The sequence below is a fragment of the Adiantum capillus-veneris genome, chromosome 5, assembly GCF_014529385.1.
Source record: "Adiantum capillus-veneris isolate H3 chromosome 5, ASM1452938v2, whole genome shotgun sequence".
Taxonomy (NCBI): domain Eukaryota; kingdom Viridiplantae; phylum Streptophyta; class Polypodiopsida; order Polypodiales; family Pteridaceae; genus Adiantum; species Adiantum capillus-veneris.
In genome coordinates this window covers 159,888,742-159,902,283 of record NC_140935.1, presented here as the reverse complement: position 1 = coordinate 159,902,283, position 13,542 = coordinate 159,888,742, and the positions used below count along the sequence as shown (strand labels likewise).

Below are 13,542 nucleotides of genomic sequence, written 5' to 3'. Positions count from 1 at the left end.
AAGCTTCAATGGAGAGCTTCACTGTGTAGAGGATGGTCAACTTGGGGGGGGTAGTGCACTGCCAACCTGGCAAGAGGGGGAGGGGTTGCTCTCTTATAGCCTCCCAGAAGAGGGGGCGCTAGCATGAAGAGAGGGAGTGAGGGAGAGCGAGAGAGAGATTGCATGGGAAAGTGTGCCAAGTGGCACACTTACTTTAAAATTTAAAAACCATTTAACTTTTGACTTTAAAAATCCTATGCTAGTTAATGAAATGTGTAATTAAGTGCACAACTACACACATAGATGCAACAAATGAAAACGTTATCTGCTCCCTAGCGCATTGCCGTACCAGCAATGCTCTGGCATTACCTGTTCGCAGTTGTCCGGCCATTTGGTCCAGCGCAAATCATTTAAGAATACTTTTAACTAACTTATCCTAAGGTCGTAAAATAATCAGGTCTTAGGGTTATTATTCTAAGGACCCCATCTCATTCCTGTGCTTGCACTAGCGTGCGTAATTTTCTGAGCCTGAAATTTGAGGCTACTATCTACCCCTTCATTGAAGACCCGATTTCCCAATCGCTAGGGCTTCAGGGTATTTTCTGCTAGGGTCTCCCTGAGGTGCACTGGCCCAAACTTGGGCGCACTTGAGGCCCCAGAACTGCTAAATCTATTCTGATGTGCACACAACTAATTAGATAATTCTTTTCTCGTAAATAAATTCATTATTTACAAAGTCTGACTTAGTTACACGTGTTCTCATTTATTGCATTGACAGAGGAAGTGGGTTCTGTGGGTTCTTTAGATTCATTAGAGTCAAGCTTATGACATGTTCTTTTTATGTGACCCTTGATGTGACAATGATAACAACGACCTTCCTTAGAACAAAATGCTTTGTTCTTCCGACGTGATGTATCCTCCTAAAATTCCTTGTTCTGCCTTTTCATATGGAGTGAGCTTAGGTTTAGCAATTGTGTTAGCTTTACCCTTAGGTTTATTTGGAGAGTTCTTTTCTGAGAGACTATTGGAAGATTGGTTAGAAGAGTTACCGTTCTTACCATTCTTACCATTCTTACAGTTCTGAGGAGTCTGAGTGGTACTTGGAGAAGTCTTGTTTTCCTTAGGGTTTCCCTTGTTGTGCTTCATCTCTTGTGCGAGAGCAATCGCTACCGCCTTGTTGAGATCGATTGGGTCGAGGACTTCGACATCAAACCTGGTATAGTCGTCCAACCCGAAAATGAAAGCCTCCTTGCGCTCATCATCCGATTTGCGTAATTGGGTGCCGAGCTGCAAAACATGATTAGAGAAAAACATAACTGGCATACCATTTTGCTTGAGACTGCGCCAATCGTCTTTCAACAGTGCTAGGTACTGTGGTGGCATAAACCGCGTCTTGAGCTTGTTTTGGAAGTCGGCCCAATTGAAGGAAAGGGGCGTGCCTTCCTCGGCTTCCTCTAGGTGCGCACCCAACTGTGCCTCTTGCCATGCGTAGTACCAATTAATGGCATCATCGGCAAGGTACATAGCTGCCGTCAAAACCTTGCTATTTCCTGTCTTCTTAGTTGTTGCAAAATAAGCATTAAATTGATGCAACCAAGAATGAATAACACTAGCATCCATCTTACCATCATACTTAATTGAATGTGATCTTCTCTATGACGGGGTTGTTGGAGTCCAAATCTCGGCTTGCGCCACTCTGAGGTGCAGCGGAAGTGAATGTTGAACTTTGCTCAAGATGAGTGCTCCGAACTGTGCTCAAGGGTTCCTTTTACTTACGGAAGGGAGAGCCTTCTGTTCCTTTAGTGAGAGAGTGCAAATGATCACAAACAAAGTGGATCAACATTGTGAATGAAGGTGTTGAGATTGAGAGATAGAGAGAGAAGAATACGACACTAGAATGTTGTCAAACCCTCCTCCGAAGGCCCCACTCTCTATGGCGAGAGCGGTCTATTACCAAATCTCTACAATGCTTGGACTTGCTGACGATGTCGACGACGACGAGACGGACTGAAATCTGAAAAATGCTAATGGCTGAAATTTGCAAATCTTTATCTGTTGAATTCTGACTCTACGTCGATGACGACGATGCGACGACAACACGCTGAAAACGCAGATGCTGAAATCTGCGTTTTCCGGGCTGAATCTGCAAACTATGCTGGATCTGACCGTGCGGCAAGGATCTGCTGCGGGAAGGTGAGATCTGCGAGGTTTGGGACTTCTAGTGCGGTGTCTATGTGCTGAAAACTGAAAACATTGATGCTTCTGGGGTTTCTGTCGCGACGAATCTGCAAAACGCTAGGAGTCCTGCAGATCCAAAAACGCTAGGGCTGATTCTGCTAACGCTAGGGCTGATCTGCGATCTGATGCCAAAACGCTAGGTGTTCTGCTGTGGTCTGCTAACTCCAGGTAGATCTGCAAGTTGCAAAACGCTGGCTGATCTACAATTGTTGGAAAACGCTGGTTGATTCTGGTTGATGGCTGAAAACGCTAGGTTGACATGTCCCGGGGGGGGTCTTGTTGAGAAGGTGCCTGTTGGATGTCTGGTCACTGCTGCCTCTTTTGCTGTGGGATGGTAGCGCTAGTTTTCTATATATACTTGCTTAGTGAAATTGCCCTACCCAATTCCCAACAAAAGTCACTTAAAATAATAAGTAAAAAATGTCAAAAATAGGGAAAATAGGTCTATGCACTGTAAAAACGCTCCTGATGGGTTCTGGTGGGAATCTGATGATCATGCTGTGTGTAACCAGAGGATATGCATCTACTCTAAGTGTCTGGACATGCATGGTCTGCGAACAGACTCACACAAGCGCCAGATCACTTCCTAATCTAGATTGGCTGAACGTCACGAAGTAGCTTGTCCACATACACATAGGGTTAGATGTGCACGTGACATCCCCTCCTTTTCAAAGTGAGGTACTGGTACCGAACTGTATGGTGTCGAGGGAGATCGCCTACAGGGTCTGGAATCTTGCGAAGGACTCTTCGCCGGCCCACTCTAATGCGTGGGTCGTGCGATACTTGAACTTTATAAAGGTCTGCAAGGCTTGCTTCTTTGGGCCGCACCGAAAGCGTCACAAAGTCTTCTGTGGCTCCTTCAATGCTTCAACTTCGTTGATAGTCATGCTTCTTCCTGCTTCAAGAATCTTCGAGGTTGAAAATTCCTGAAACCACTTCCAACACAAAAACATGTACATATTCATTCCATGCAAAGTGGCTAGAAAAATTCTAGTCTTTCGAAAAAACTGTGCATGCAATGCAGATGAACATATAGACGGAGTGCCAAACCGTTCATCAAACACACGCAAACAATGCGGTCGAATCTTGACTTTCTGATCTAAATCTATCAACTGTGGCAAAACACAATGGAAATGCCGATGCTTGATGCTCAATCCTTCTTGTGCTCTTTCTGATACTGTGTCGTGCCAAGGAAGAGACATGGAATGTGAATTCCTTGAATGTAAACATTTCATCTTTTCATGAGTAATTTGCATACATTCGTGCCCATTCATGAGCGAATCGTGTTCATCGTACAATATGGCATGCCTGTGAAAAGGGATCATGAAGAGGTGGAGTTCCCCCTCGAAGCCCCTCGATGAGGCGCCCTTGGCAGTATTTCTCTATTTATTGACAGTGGCAGAGGTTGCAATTCAAAAAGTGCACACATGCTTCTTCTCTTCTCAGTCTCCCACTTAGTTGTAGTCTCAGAACTTATGGTGCCCCTGATCTCATTCTTTTAGGCACTGGCCTAAACCCTCAAAGTCGACTTTAAAATCATAAGTCAGTCTTAGAAAGTACCAAAGGCACCAAAGTGAACCGCCCTTTATAACTGTTGCACAAAAGCATCTCAAAATTACCTGCTTTCATAACTGAGGCTCAGCAAGCAATTTTGTGCAAGAGTGCAGCGTCAGCCCATCCGTACAGCTTTCCATGGTTCGTGGTGCGAACCCTGCCATGTTTTTCAGGGTGATTTGCATGGACACTCCAGCTCGTCTCTTCTGTTCTCTACTCTTTCCCTTTGGCCATTCCAAATCATCTAATTTGTGACAGCTTTTAAGTGCTTTTTGGTCAAACAATTGAAATGTCTCAATTGCCGTAATTTATGACCTCATATAAATTTCTTGGCTTGGTTTCATGTGCATTGTTTTTTGGATGCTTAAGGGATGGCTTAGTTTAAGCTACCTGTCTATTTTTCAGGGAAGAAATGGAGCTTTTTTCTGATAGGACCATTGCAGTTTACAATATGTTACATTACAGTCATTGGAGCGGTTTTAGTTGGTGGTGTCTGCATGAAGGTACTTGTGTTCCTAGGAGCAAGATCTTTCTCTACTCAAAGGAGAGTATGAATATCTTTCGAAGGCTATGTGATGTTTTGTTTTCCAGGAAATTTACATTATATACAATTCGAATGGCCCGCTAAAGCTCTACCAGTTTATTTCGTTATTTGGAGTTATCACGGCAATCCTGGCTCAGCTTCCATCATTTCATTCTTTGCGACATGTTAATTTCTTGTCTCTTTTGCTTTGCCTTGGATACAGTGTGTGTGCAACTTGTGGATCTATTATCGCAGGTAAATTGTTGATATAGTTTCCAGCATAGAGTTCTGATATTATTTCCTGATTTTTTTGCGGATTTGGTTTTTAACAGTAAGATAAGTGCATCAGTTGTGTGTTGAATGAGGGCCTATTGATGAGTAACAGGATTGTCACCATTTATAAATTTTGAAACCTCAGGTCACAATTGATTTTTTTTTTATACGCACCACCTTTTATTTGTTCCAGTTGACCATGGATGTATTGCAGTAGTAAATATATCTGGTTGTTACAATTGATAGTATTGTAAGTATTACTGATAGAATGTCAGGTTCGTTGTCTACTTGAGATGCATGCTTTCTCTTATGAGGAACTGTAGGAATTTCAGAGGTCTTGTCATTTAATCAGACTCTCTCCAGTGCAGGTCTTTCTGCTGATGCTCCTGCCAAGGTTTATACAGTGAAAGGAAATGTGATTCATAAGATTTTTGGAGTCTTTGGCTCCCTTGCTATTATTGCAACCAGTTTTGGTAATGCCATCATTGCAGAGATTCAGGTCTGTAATTGCTGATGCTCAAAAGCAAGAGGCTTTTTCCTTTTTTTCTTCTCATCCTGGACAAAGTGATTGTGAACGAACAGATTAGTGATCACCAGCATTGTAAACTTGGAGGTGCAAATCTCTGGTGTGTTCATGCTATAAACCTCATGATTTTCGTAGATAGACGACCTTTCTGTTTAAGTTGTCTGGAATATTCACTCAGAGCATGTGGAAGTATTTTCTTGTAGCATCCTTGCTGTGTTGCTATATTAGTAATTTAGTGGGAAAAAGGTATGAGGAATATTGCGACACAGAGACACTCAAATAAAATGTATCTGCTGTTAGAGCAAGATGCAATGAGAGTCCTCAATCAAGTAAAGCTACTTAGTCACTCTAAGGATCCCAGAAATTGTGATACCCAGGTTAGTGTGGAGAAACTGCAAATTGCGTTCGTACCATCTTATGTCCTTAGTTTATATTTCGTCTTCTTTTGACTATGGAAAGCTCTCTTTCTTGCATCTCTCCGCTTCCACGCTTGCGGTTTGGACCGCACACACTCTTGCACCTTTTCCTACTTGTACAACAGTAGGAACAATTTTAAACGGAGGACTCTCCCTTTGCCTCAAGAGGAACTTTGAAGGCGCATCTCCCCCCCCCCCCCCCCCCCCCCCCCCGCCGTGCCACAGAATACCATTCTCTATCTTCGGAGGAGAAAGTGAAATTAGCAACAGGAGTCAATTGTCTTCAGGTGACCTCTGTCGTTTGCAGGATTGTCTGCACACTCCCTAATAGAGAGAAGTTTGATATTTGGTCCAGGGCCCCCTTCTTACAGAGGCAAGATCATTGACCGGCAGATTCTTGCCTGCGGATACTATCAGATTGAGTTGGAGGGGCTAGATATGGTGCTAAAGTATTCCAAATGAGCCTATTTTCAATGATGATGCTGTGGTGTTGACCCTGCAAGTGATGTGACTATCGAGGAGGGATATTTCCCTGTTTCGATCTGCTGCCTCCTTGGCCTGCTCCTTGAGTACTCCCCTTGCTTCCCCAGATGGGGGATCTCAATGATTCCTTCATTGAGTCCCCGATGAGCTTTGCTTCCTTAGCCTCCAAGGCTGCTGGTATTCCTACCAGCAGGGTTCTGATTGGCGATCTTAAGGATCTCCCTAAGGAGATTATTCTTCTGACGGTTGTTATAGATGAGTTAGGCAGTTGTTTTATCTATTGTCAGATGGGGCATCTGGTGGTGGTTTGCCAGTGCCGAACGGTCTTAGATTCAGCACCAGCGTCAGCAGACTCGGCCGTAGGCCACAGTTTTTATGCCATATCTCCAGTTGTCAGCCGCAGCAAGGCAGGATGAGCAGGACTGGAATGTCGACAAGCAGTAACACGGAATCGCTGAAACCAGCCTATGGGAACATCAAAGGCCGGTAATACAAAATGTGGCAAAAAATTGTTGTCTAGATTTCTGTGTAGCTTATTGACACAGTTCGTGTCATTTGTAACCTGTAAATGGAATTCAACGCAAGTTTTTTAAGTGAAAGGGAGAAGAGAGAGAGAGAGAAGGACACCGGATTGGACCCATAGGTTGGCACCTTTTCTTTTTTGTCCACTTTTAATGAACCACCATGCCAAACAATTGTCAAATTAGAGAATGCTTTGGATGTCACCTAGCAACTCCACATCACTCCTGCACGAGATCTAGTGGCTGGAGATGTGAAGTTCTTTTGAGATTGCATGTTACAATAGTATGAAATCCCTTTTTGCAACTATTATGAGGTACCAAGCATATGCTGTCTCACAGGGACAATCCTCACTATTTTGTTTACCATCAATGGCTACCCAATGGTGATGGTCATGCACTGGCGGTCGTGTGCATTTCAGGATCCATACTCAATTCAGTGATTTTACTGTGGGGTCTCCCACTGGGTCATAAAAAAATCAACATTCTGTTGGCACTCGTCCTTACTTATTGGAGGCGAGTTTTCTCTTCATCATGGATTTCAGTGGACTTTCCTTCGGAGTTCTTTAAGCGGACACTCACAGCTCCATTAACAGTTTAATGGTCACATTGGAGGCATGGTGTTTGGTATGCAAGGTGGTGAGCTATGTTTGGTATGCAAGATGGTGGGCTATAGGTTGCTGGCTACACAGCCTTTGCACTACCTCAGGGCTACCTTTCCTGCTATGCTTATTTCCAGGATTGTGATTTTTCCCTTGTTGGGGAGAGGAGGTTTTAGGGTCTAATTGAGACATTGGATGAGGCTAGTTGAGCTCTAGCACGGAGTTTGCTTGACTTTGGCAGATCCTATTGTTACTTATACGGATGGAGACAGGTAATGGGTCTTACCAGCTTGGGCAAGGGTCTAGCTATTACTCGTAGATTTCTAAGCCTTCTACGATGACGTTCCACCAGAGTTCCTGCTGCATAACTTAGTAGTCTGGGGCATGTATTGAGTGAGGGTGGTGCACAGTCCAATGGCATATACTCTCTCATCTGGCAACTGAGTTTTCACCCCTCTTGTGAAGACTCCCATCTCTCTCGCTACTATGCATGGAGAGGACATTCAACAGTGTTCTCTATTGGGCTTCTAGCTAGGACACTGTCCCAAAGTGATGACGTGTTCTTTATTGGGCTTCTAACTAGGACAATGTCTCAAAGTGATGATGTGGCAAGCCACTGGAAGGAAAATGGCCGAGAGGACAAGAAGAATTCAAACCAGAAGAATTGAAGAAGTTGACGCTGAGGGGCCTAAAAAGGGGATTAGGATTTTAAAATCATAACCCTGACAACTTGAAGAACTTACAAAGCACTGGCCAAGGGGTCTAACCCTAACATACAAAAGCTTGATCTTTGACGTTGACATGCCACGTAGCACAGCTGAAGAATTGAAGAAGTTGAGGCCGAGGGGCCTAAAAAGGGGATAGGATTTTAAAATCCTAACTGTGACAACTTGAAGAACTTACAAAGCACTGGCCAAGGGCCTAACCCTAACATACAAAAGCTTGATCTTTGAGGCTGATTTTTGTAAATTACGTTGACATGCCACGTAGCACAGTTGTACAGATTTTCGCGTTTTGTGCTGTTGGTTTTTGGCTGATTTTGTGCAAGGCTTGTTTCCCCCCCCCCAAGAAAGAGATCCTTCTATTAGTTAATGAAACTGCCCATAGGTCTACAACCACCTCTAGTAGAGAGGGCTACGACAATCATAAGGGGAGACTCTCCCAATGAAAAAACAACATATGTACAATGAGGCTAAATCAGGAGATGGGAGGAGGGAAAAGCCACAGAGGTGGACGGTAGTGCCATCTGCGCACACCCTGGACCACGGTGAAGAAAGGCCCAGGGCGCCAGAGTTGAAGGAATGCCTCTACGCTCCCGCATGCGGTCGGAGCTGCCCTGGAGTCTCTCGAATTGTCCCCTAAGAGTATGGATCAGCTCTAGCCAAAAATCTCAAACAGTCTTTGTTGGTGGCACAAAGCGAGCGTCAAAGATGCGGAAGCAGCGGGCCTGCCAGATGAACCAGAGTGTCAGGCCACAGACGAGCTCCCAACACTCCTCTTTCTCATTGATACCCTCCTCCTGTCATTGAGGTGCTACAGCAGGAGGAGCCTCTCTCCGTGCTGCCAGTATGTGACGTCCTAGTCGAACATTGTACTGAAAGGAAGGGACACCTAGATGGTCGGCTGAGGAGAAAGGGTCCCTCCAAAACCAATCTCCAGGATCCCATTGCACTCGTGCCAGTGGACAGCTCTCCCAAGCCCACAGCCTCCAATGACCTGTCTCAAGAGTTGCTGGGTCAGGATCTATGACACAAGTCCTCCCACAGATGCCCACAACTCGGATCCTCTTGAACCGTTGAGGTTCTTGGGGATTCTAATGTACCTTTATGTAGCTTTGACAGAGATATTGTTCCTCTTGCTTTGCCTATGGCACAGTACGAGGAGAATTTTACCCTCTTGGATTGCAAAAGACTGTATATGTTAGGAGAGCTGAGAGAATTTTCTGAAAACCAAGAAATAGTCTTGGTCATTCATTGTGTTGTATGGACGTTTTTGGGATCACACCTCTGTAGCGATCGCCTTTGTACATTTATCTTGAAGCTTTGCCCTTGAGATGTTTATTTTGATAGAAGATTTTCTTAGAGAGAGAGAGAGAGAGAGAGAGAGAGAGAGAGAGAGAGAGAGAGAGAGAGAGAGAGAAAATATTTTACCCTGGTGACAGGCCACAGTTTCCCCACCTGTAGCAGGGAAAATGGTCAAAGGCCTACTTCTTTGCTACAGCGTTGTAGTATCCACTTTCATTTCAGTTGCGGTGTCTGGATATTGGGCATTTGGAAATGCTGCACAAAGTAACATATTTGACAACATGTCTCCCAAAAATGGTGTCCACCTGGTGCCAAGGACATTACTTGTTACTGCATATGCCTTCGTCTTTATCCAGCTGATCGCAATCTCCGTAGTAAGTCTACTTTCTTTTCTCTGGATTGGACCATGGCATTTGAAGTGTTTCCCTTTTTTATTGGGGTGCATAGATTGATGAAATTGTTCTAGCTGTGTGCTTGCTTTAACTATGGCTTGCATTAGTGACTGATTGTTTATTTCAGAAAAAGTAGAGAATGACAAAATCTAGTAGGTAGAAAATTGTTAATTTTGTAGAAGTGAACAAGCTGACACATTTTGTTTATGCTTATGTATCAAACAGCATTCACTACTATAGTCATCAGGGACAGGGCTTGGTAAACATTGCATGTTTTCTGCTATGCACAGCTAGAGAGAGGCCAGGCAGGGGATGTTAGAGGGATGGCAGACTAGGACTAAACCTGGCTTAAACTTCATGGAAGCCCAGAGAGAGGACTTTCCTTGATGCTTCTCTTCTCACAAAGACCTAAATGTTTCTAACTAGATGACTTTTGTATTGTCATTGGAAGAATTTATATATACATGGTTTAGAAGGGAATGTCACAAACTGATGACGTGGCATGATCTAACTGACAAAACTAGGGCCAAGGGGCCTAAAACCTAATGGAAGAAGTAGAAGAAGTTTTTACCAACTTGCGGATTCTGGCCGAGTGTGGCGGGGCAGGAGCCTCCATCTGTGTCTAAAGGCAAAGGCGAAGGCGTTGATGGCGAGGGTAAAGCTGCAAGCACACACCCACTCACACACTCCACTTCCATTCTCAAGAGAAGGGTAAGAGGCGGCGGGGGGTGAGGGTTGGGATGCAGCAAAAAGGGGGGTGGGGGGGGGAAGGGAGAGGAGGCGCGGCTGCGAAAAAGGGGCGATGGCGGGCTCAAAGGCAGGCAAGGAGGGCGGAGGGCAGGGGTGAGCTGAGGATGGGAGCGTTAGGGCGAGGAAGCTGGGGGGAGGGGGGACGATGGCGAGGGCTGGAGAAGGGGCTGCGCACTTGCAGGAGAGAGGCAGGGGGGCTTCAGCAAGGTCAACTCCAGTCCACTTGCTGATGTGACTGCTGAAAACCCACATCATCAAGCACATCTTGACCAGGAAGGCAGAAGAGAAATCTGAAGCCAACTCAAGTGTAGAAAAAGCTGCAAGGAACGGCACGCTGTGGAGGTTGAAGGGCAGCAATGTCCAAAGAGGGGCATGCGTGTGTATGTGTGTTTTTCCTTTTTTGGAAAGGGGGGGGGGGAAGAAGGAATGTTTTGAAGTGTAAGGCTGGCTATTCTGGAATTTTCTTATGTACATTCAACATGCTAACCAAACAATCCTAGAGGACTTGATCATAAATGAGAGAAGCAACTCTAATGACTCATCTTTGTCTAAATAACTTGAGATGTTTTTAGGTGTACTTACAACCCGCATTCGAAGTGTTGGAGGCCCAGTTTGCCGATGTGAACAAAGGGAGATTTTCAATACGCAACCTAGCTCCTCGAGTTTTTGGGAGAGCGTTATTTGTAGGAACAGCCAGCTTTTTTGCAGCAATGCTACCATTTTTCGGAGACATTAATGCACTCATGGGAGCACTTGGGTACACTCCAATAGTCTTTGTAATTCCAATCATTTTTGCCGCGATTGTTTATAAGCCTCCAAAACAGAGTTTCTTGTACTGGTTCCATATGGGAATGGTTATTTGCTTCTCAATTTTGACAATCCTAGGCTCTCTTGCTGCCATTGGGCAACTCTCCCTTGATGCAAAGAAATTCAAGCTTTTTGCTAATGGTGTCATATATTGATAGACACCTTTCAGTGCTTGCACGAGTCTCTTTGTGGTAGCTCCCAAGACGAGAAGAAATAGGGAGTTTTCAACTATCATCAATGGTGGCATTGTTGGCAAAATGCAGATGGTAGAAGAACACCAACATAATTTACCATCAACCATGACCTCACTGCATGAGCCTAGTTATAGAACAATCTGCATAACTTCCTACCGGATATCTTTGAAGACTCTCTCTCTCTCTCTCTCTCTCTCTCTCTCTCTCTCTCTCTCTCTCTCTCTCTCTCTCTCACACACACACACACACACACACACACACACATGCGAGAAAAACAAATTTTTTTGGTCCAAAATGATGGGAAATTCAGCTGATAGTAACATTGACTTATCTGTCGGCGGTTAGACACTGTAAGAATTGATAACTGTTTGGTGACCTTTTCTAAACTCTATTGTATTTCGATGAATGTGTAATCTAAGCTTTCATAAACGTTAGCGCCTGTTTTTCTAGCTTGTTCAAAGGGCAAAGACTGTGCTTTGTTAATACAGTGAAACAATCCAAAATAACTAGTGCTGGCAAGTAAAAGGTATTGATTACATAAAAGTTAAAGGGAGAATTTTCTCTCTTCTCTCTCTCTCTCTCTCTCTCTCTCTCTCTCTCTCTCTCTCTCTTACCACCCCTATGCTAGAGCCTGTCCCTTCCATTTCTCTCAATGCGGTGCAGCCCGCCACCTTCTACAATGGTCATAGCTTCATCAGCCATGTCAGTTTTGAATGAGACATGAGCTACCCACAATATGGAAAGGGGGGGATAAAGGCCCTTATCTTCTTGTGGGCTGCAAAGTAGAAAAGTGATTGATGGACTTCCCTCTCACCTAAGGTCACAACTCTGGAAAACAGCTTGTAGCTTGTTTTTTTGCTTATATTTGCATGGACTATTACTTCTTTTTGGCAGCCTTTTTTTGCATCAGCCCTTGTACTCTTATGGCCTAATGATACTCCAGTCAGTGTTAATCTATGTGGCATTCTCTCTCAAATTCTCTCTTTGATTGCTTAGGGGCTGATGTAGAAGGTGGCATGACCCATCAAGAAGTAGTCCTTCTCATCGCGTTGTATTATTCGCCTCAAATTGTCATCTTTAGGGTAATAATTTAATAATTTTGTATAAACCCAAATGACACAAATAATCAACCAATTAGACCAATACTTTTGATCGTATCATATGTTGGTCGTATTTGTATTAGATTTGATCAAATACCATTGACCATATCTTTAGAACTACAAATTATTCATTTTGCCACAAAATTTATCTGCACGTGAATTGTTGAAAACTCAAATTGTATTTTTTTTTGTTTGGAAAAGTACCAAAATACCCCTCAAATTTGTGGAATTTCTCAGAGTTCTTTGTAATTTGAAAATTTCCCAAAATACCCTTGTGCTATTTTTTACAAGGAATTGTTTCAGTTTTTTCAATGATAATTTGCAAAATATTTACAAAGTTAGCCAAATATAATCATTCACATACCCAAAAATGGTAGCGTTTGCCTGTGTCAATATCGAGTTATTTTATTTGTCGAGTCCATAATACCATCAAGAATTCACATACTAACATGCTCCATTTGTTGAATTGAGTGCTTCACATGGGGAAGATTACCGTTTTTGCCATGTTTTCTGTTGATTGGGGATTTTGGAAAATGTCACGTGCATATTGGGAATTTTATTCCAAACTTGTGGAGAATTTTGGAATTTTTTCCAATTACAAGGTTATTTTGGGAATTTCCACAAATTTGAAGAGCATTTTGACCATTTTTCCTTTTTTGTCTCCCCCCCCCCCCCCCCCCCCCCCCCCCCACCACCAACACACACACACACACACGCGTGCGCGTGTAGAAAATGAGAGAGAGAGAGAGAGAGAGAGAGAGAGAGAGAGAAATGAAACGAAATGAAATGTTATATTAACGTCTTCAAAAGGCCATAGTGACCTATGAGACCAGAAAGTTACAAGGTGGTGGATCTGATACAAAGTCAGAGTAACAAAATAACCTAATCAACAGTACAAAACAAAGATATATATTATGGGATTCTAGATAGGTCGATGTGAGCTAAGCCGAAAAACTAAGCAAAAATGGGTGGCTAGTTGGGATAGCTGAATCACAAAAGATCTAGCATCGGTCGTTGGCGAATCTCATCAATTTCCTCCATGGTTAGTAGTCTGACCGGGCGTCGTGCATGCCTGGCCAGCGTGCTCTGAATGTTTTGACGTAGCCTCCGTCGATGCTGTGTAGTCCTGCGCAGTCGTGGGCACCTGGATTTCCCCAGTTCAA

The 13,542-nt window shown here is 43.8% G+C and overlaps 1 protein-coding gene across 1 annotated transcript in view; it reads left to right on the top strand.

The window, feature by feature from the left end:
• Window positions 1-11,258, top strand: part of LOC147458425 (GABA transporter 1-like) — a 38,061-nt gene extending 26,803 nt beyond the window's left edge. The window contains exons 3-7 of the mRNA XM_086513063.1: window positions 4,177-4,274; window positions 4,363-4,549; window positions 4,936-5,066; window positions 9,274-9,510; window positions 10,851-11,258. Of these exons, the coding sequence (XP_086369189.1) occupies window positions 4,177-4,274; window positions 4,363-4,549; window positions 4,936-5,066; window positions 9,274-9,510; window positions 10,851-11,240 (1,043 nt within the window). The 3' untranslated portion in view covers window positions 11,241-11,258. The remainder of the gene's footprint in view (window positions 1-4,176; window positions 4,275-4,362; window positions 4,550-4,935; window positions 5,067-9,273; window positions 9,511-10,850) is intronic.
• Window positions 11,259-13,542: the final 2,284 nt, after the last annotated feature.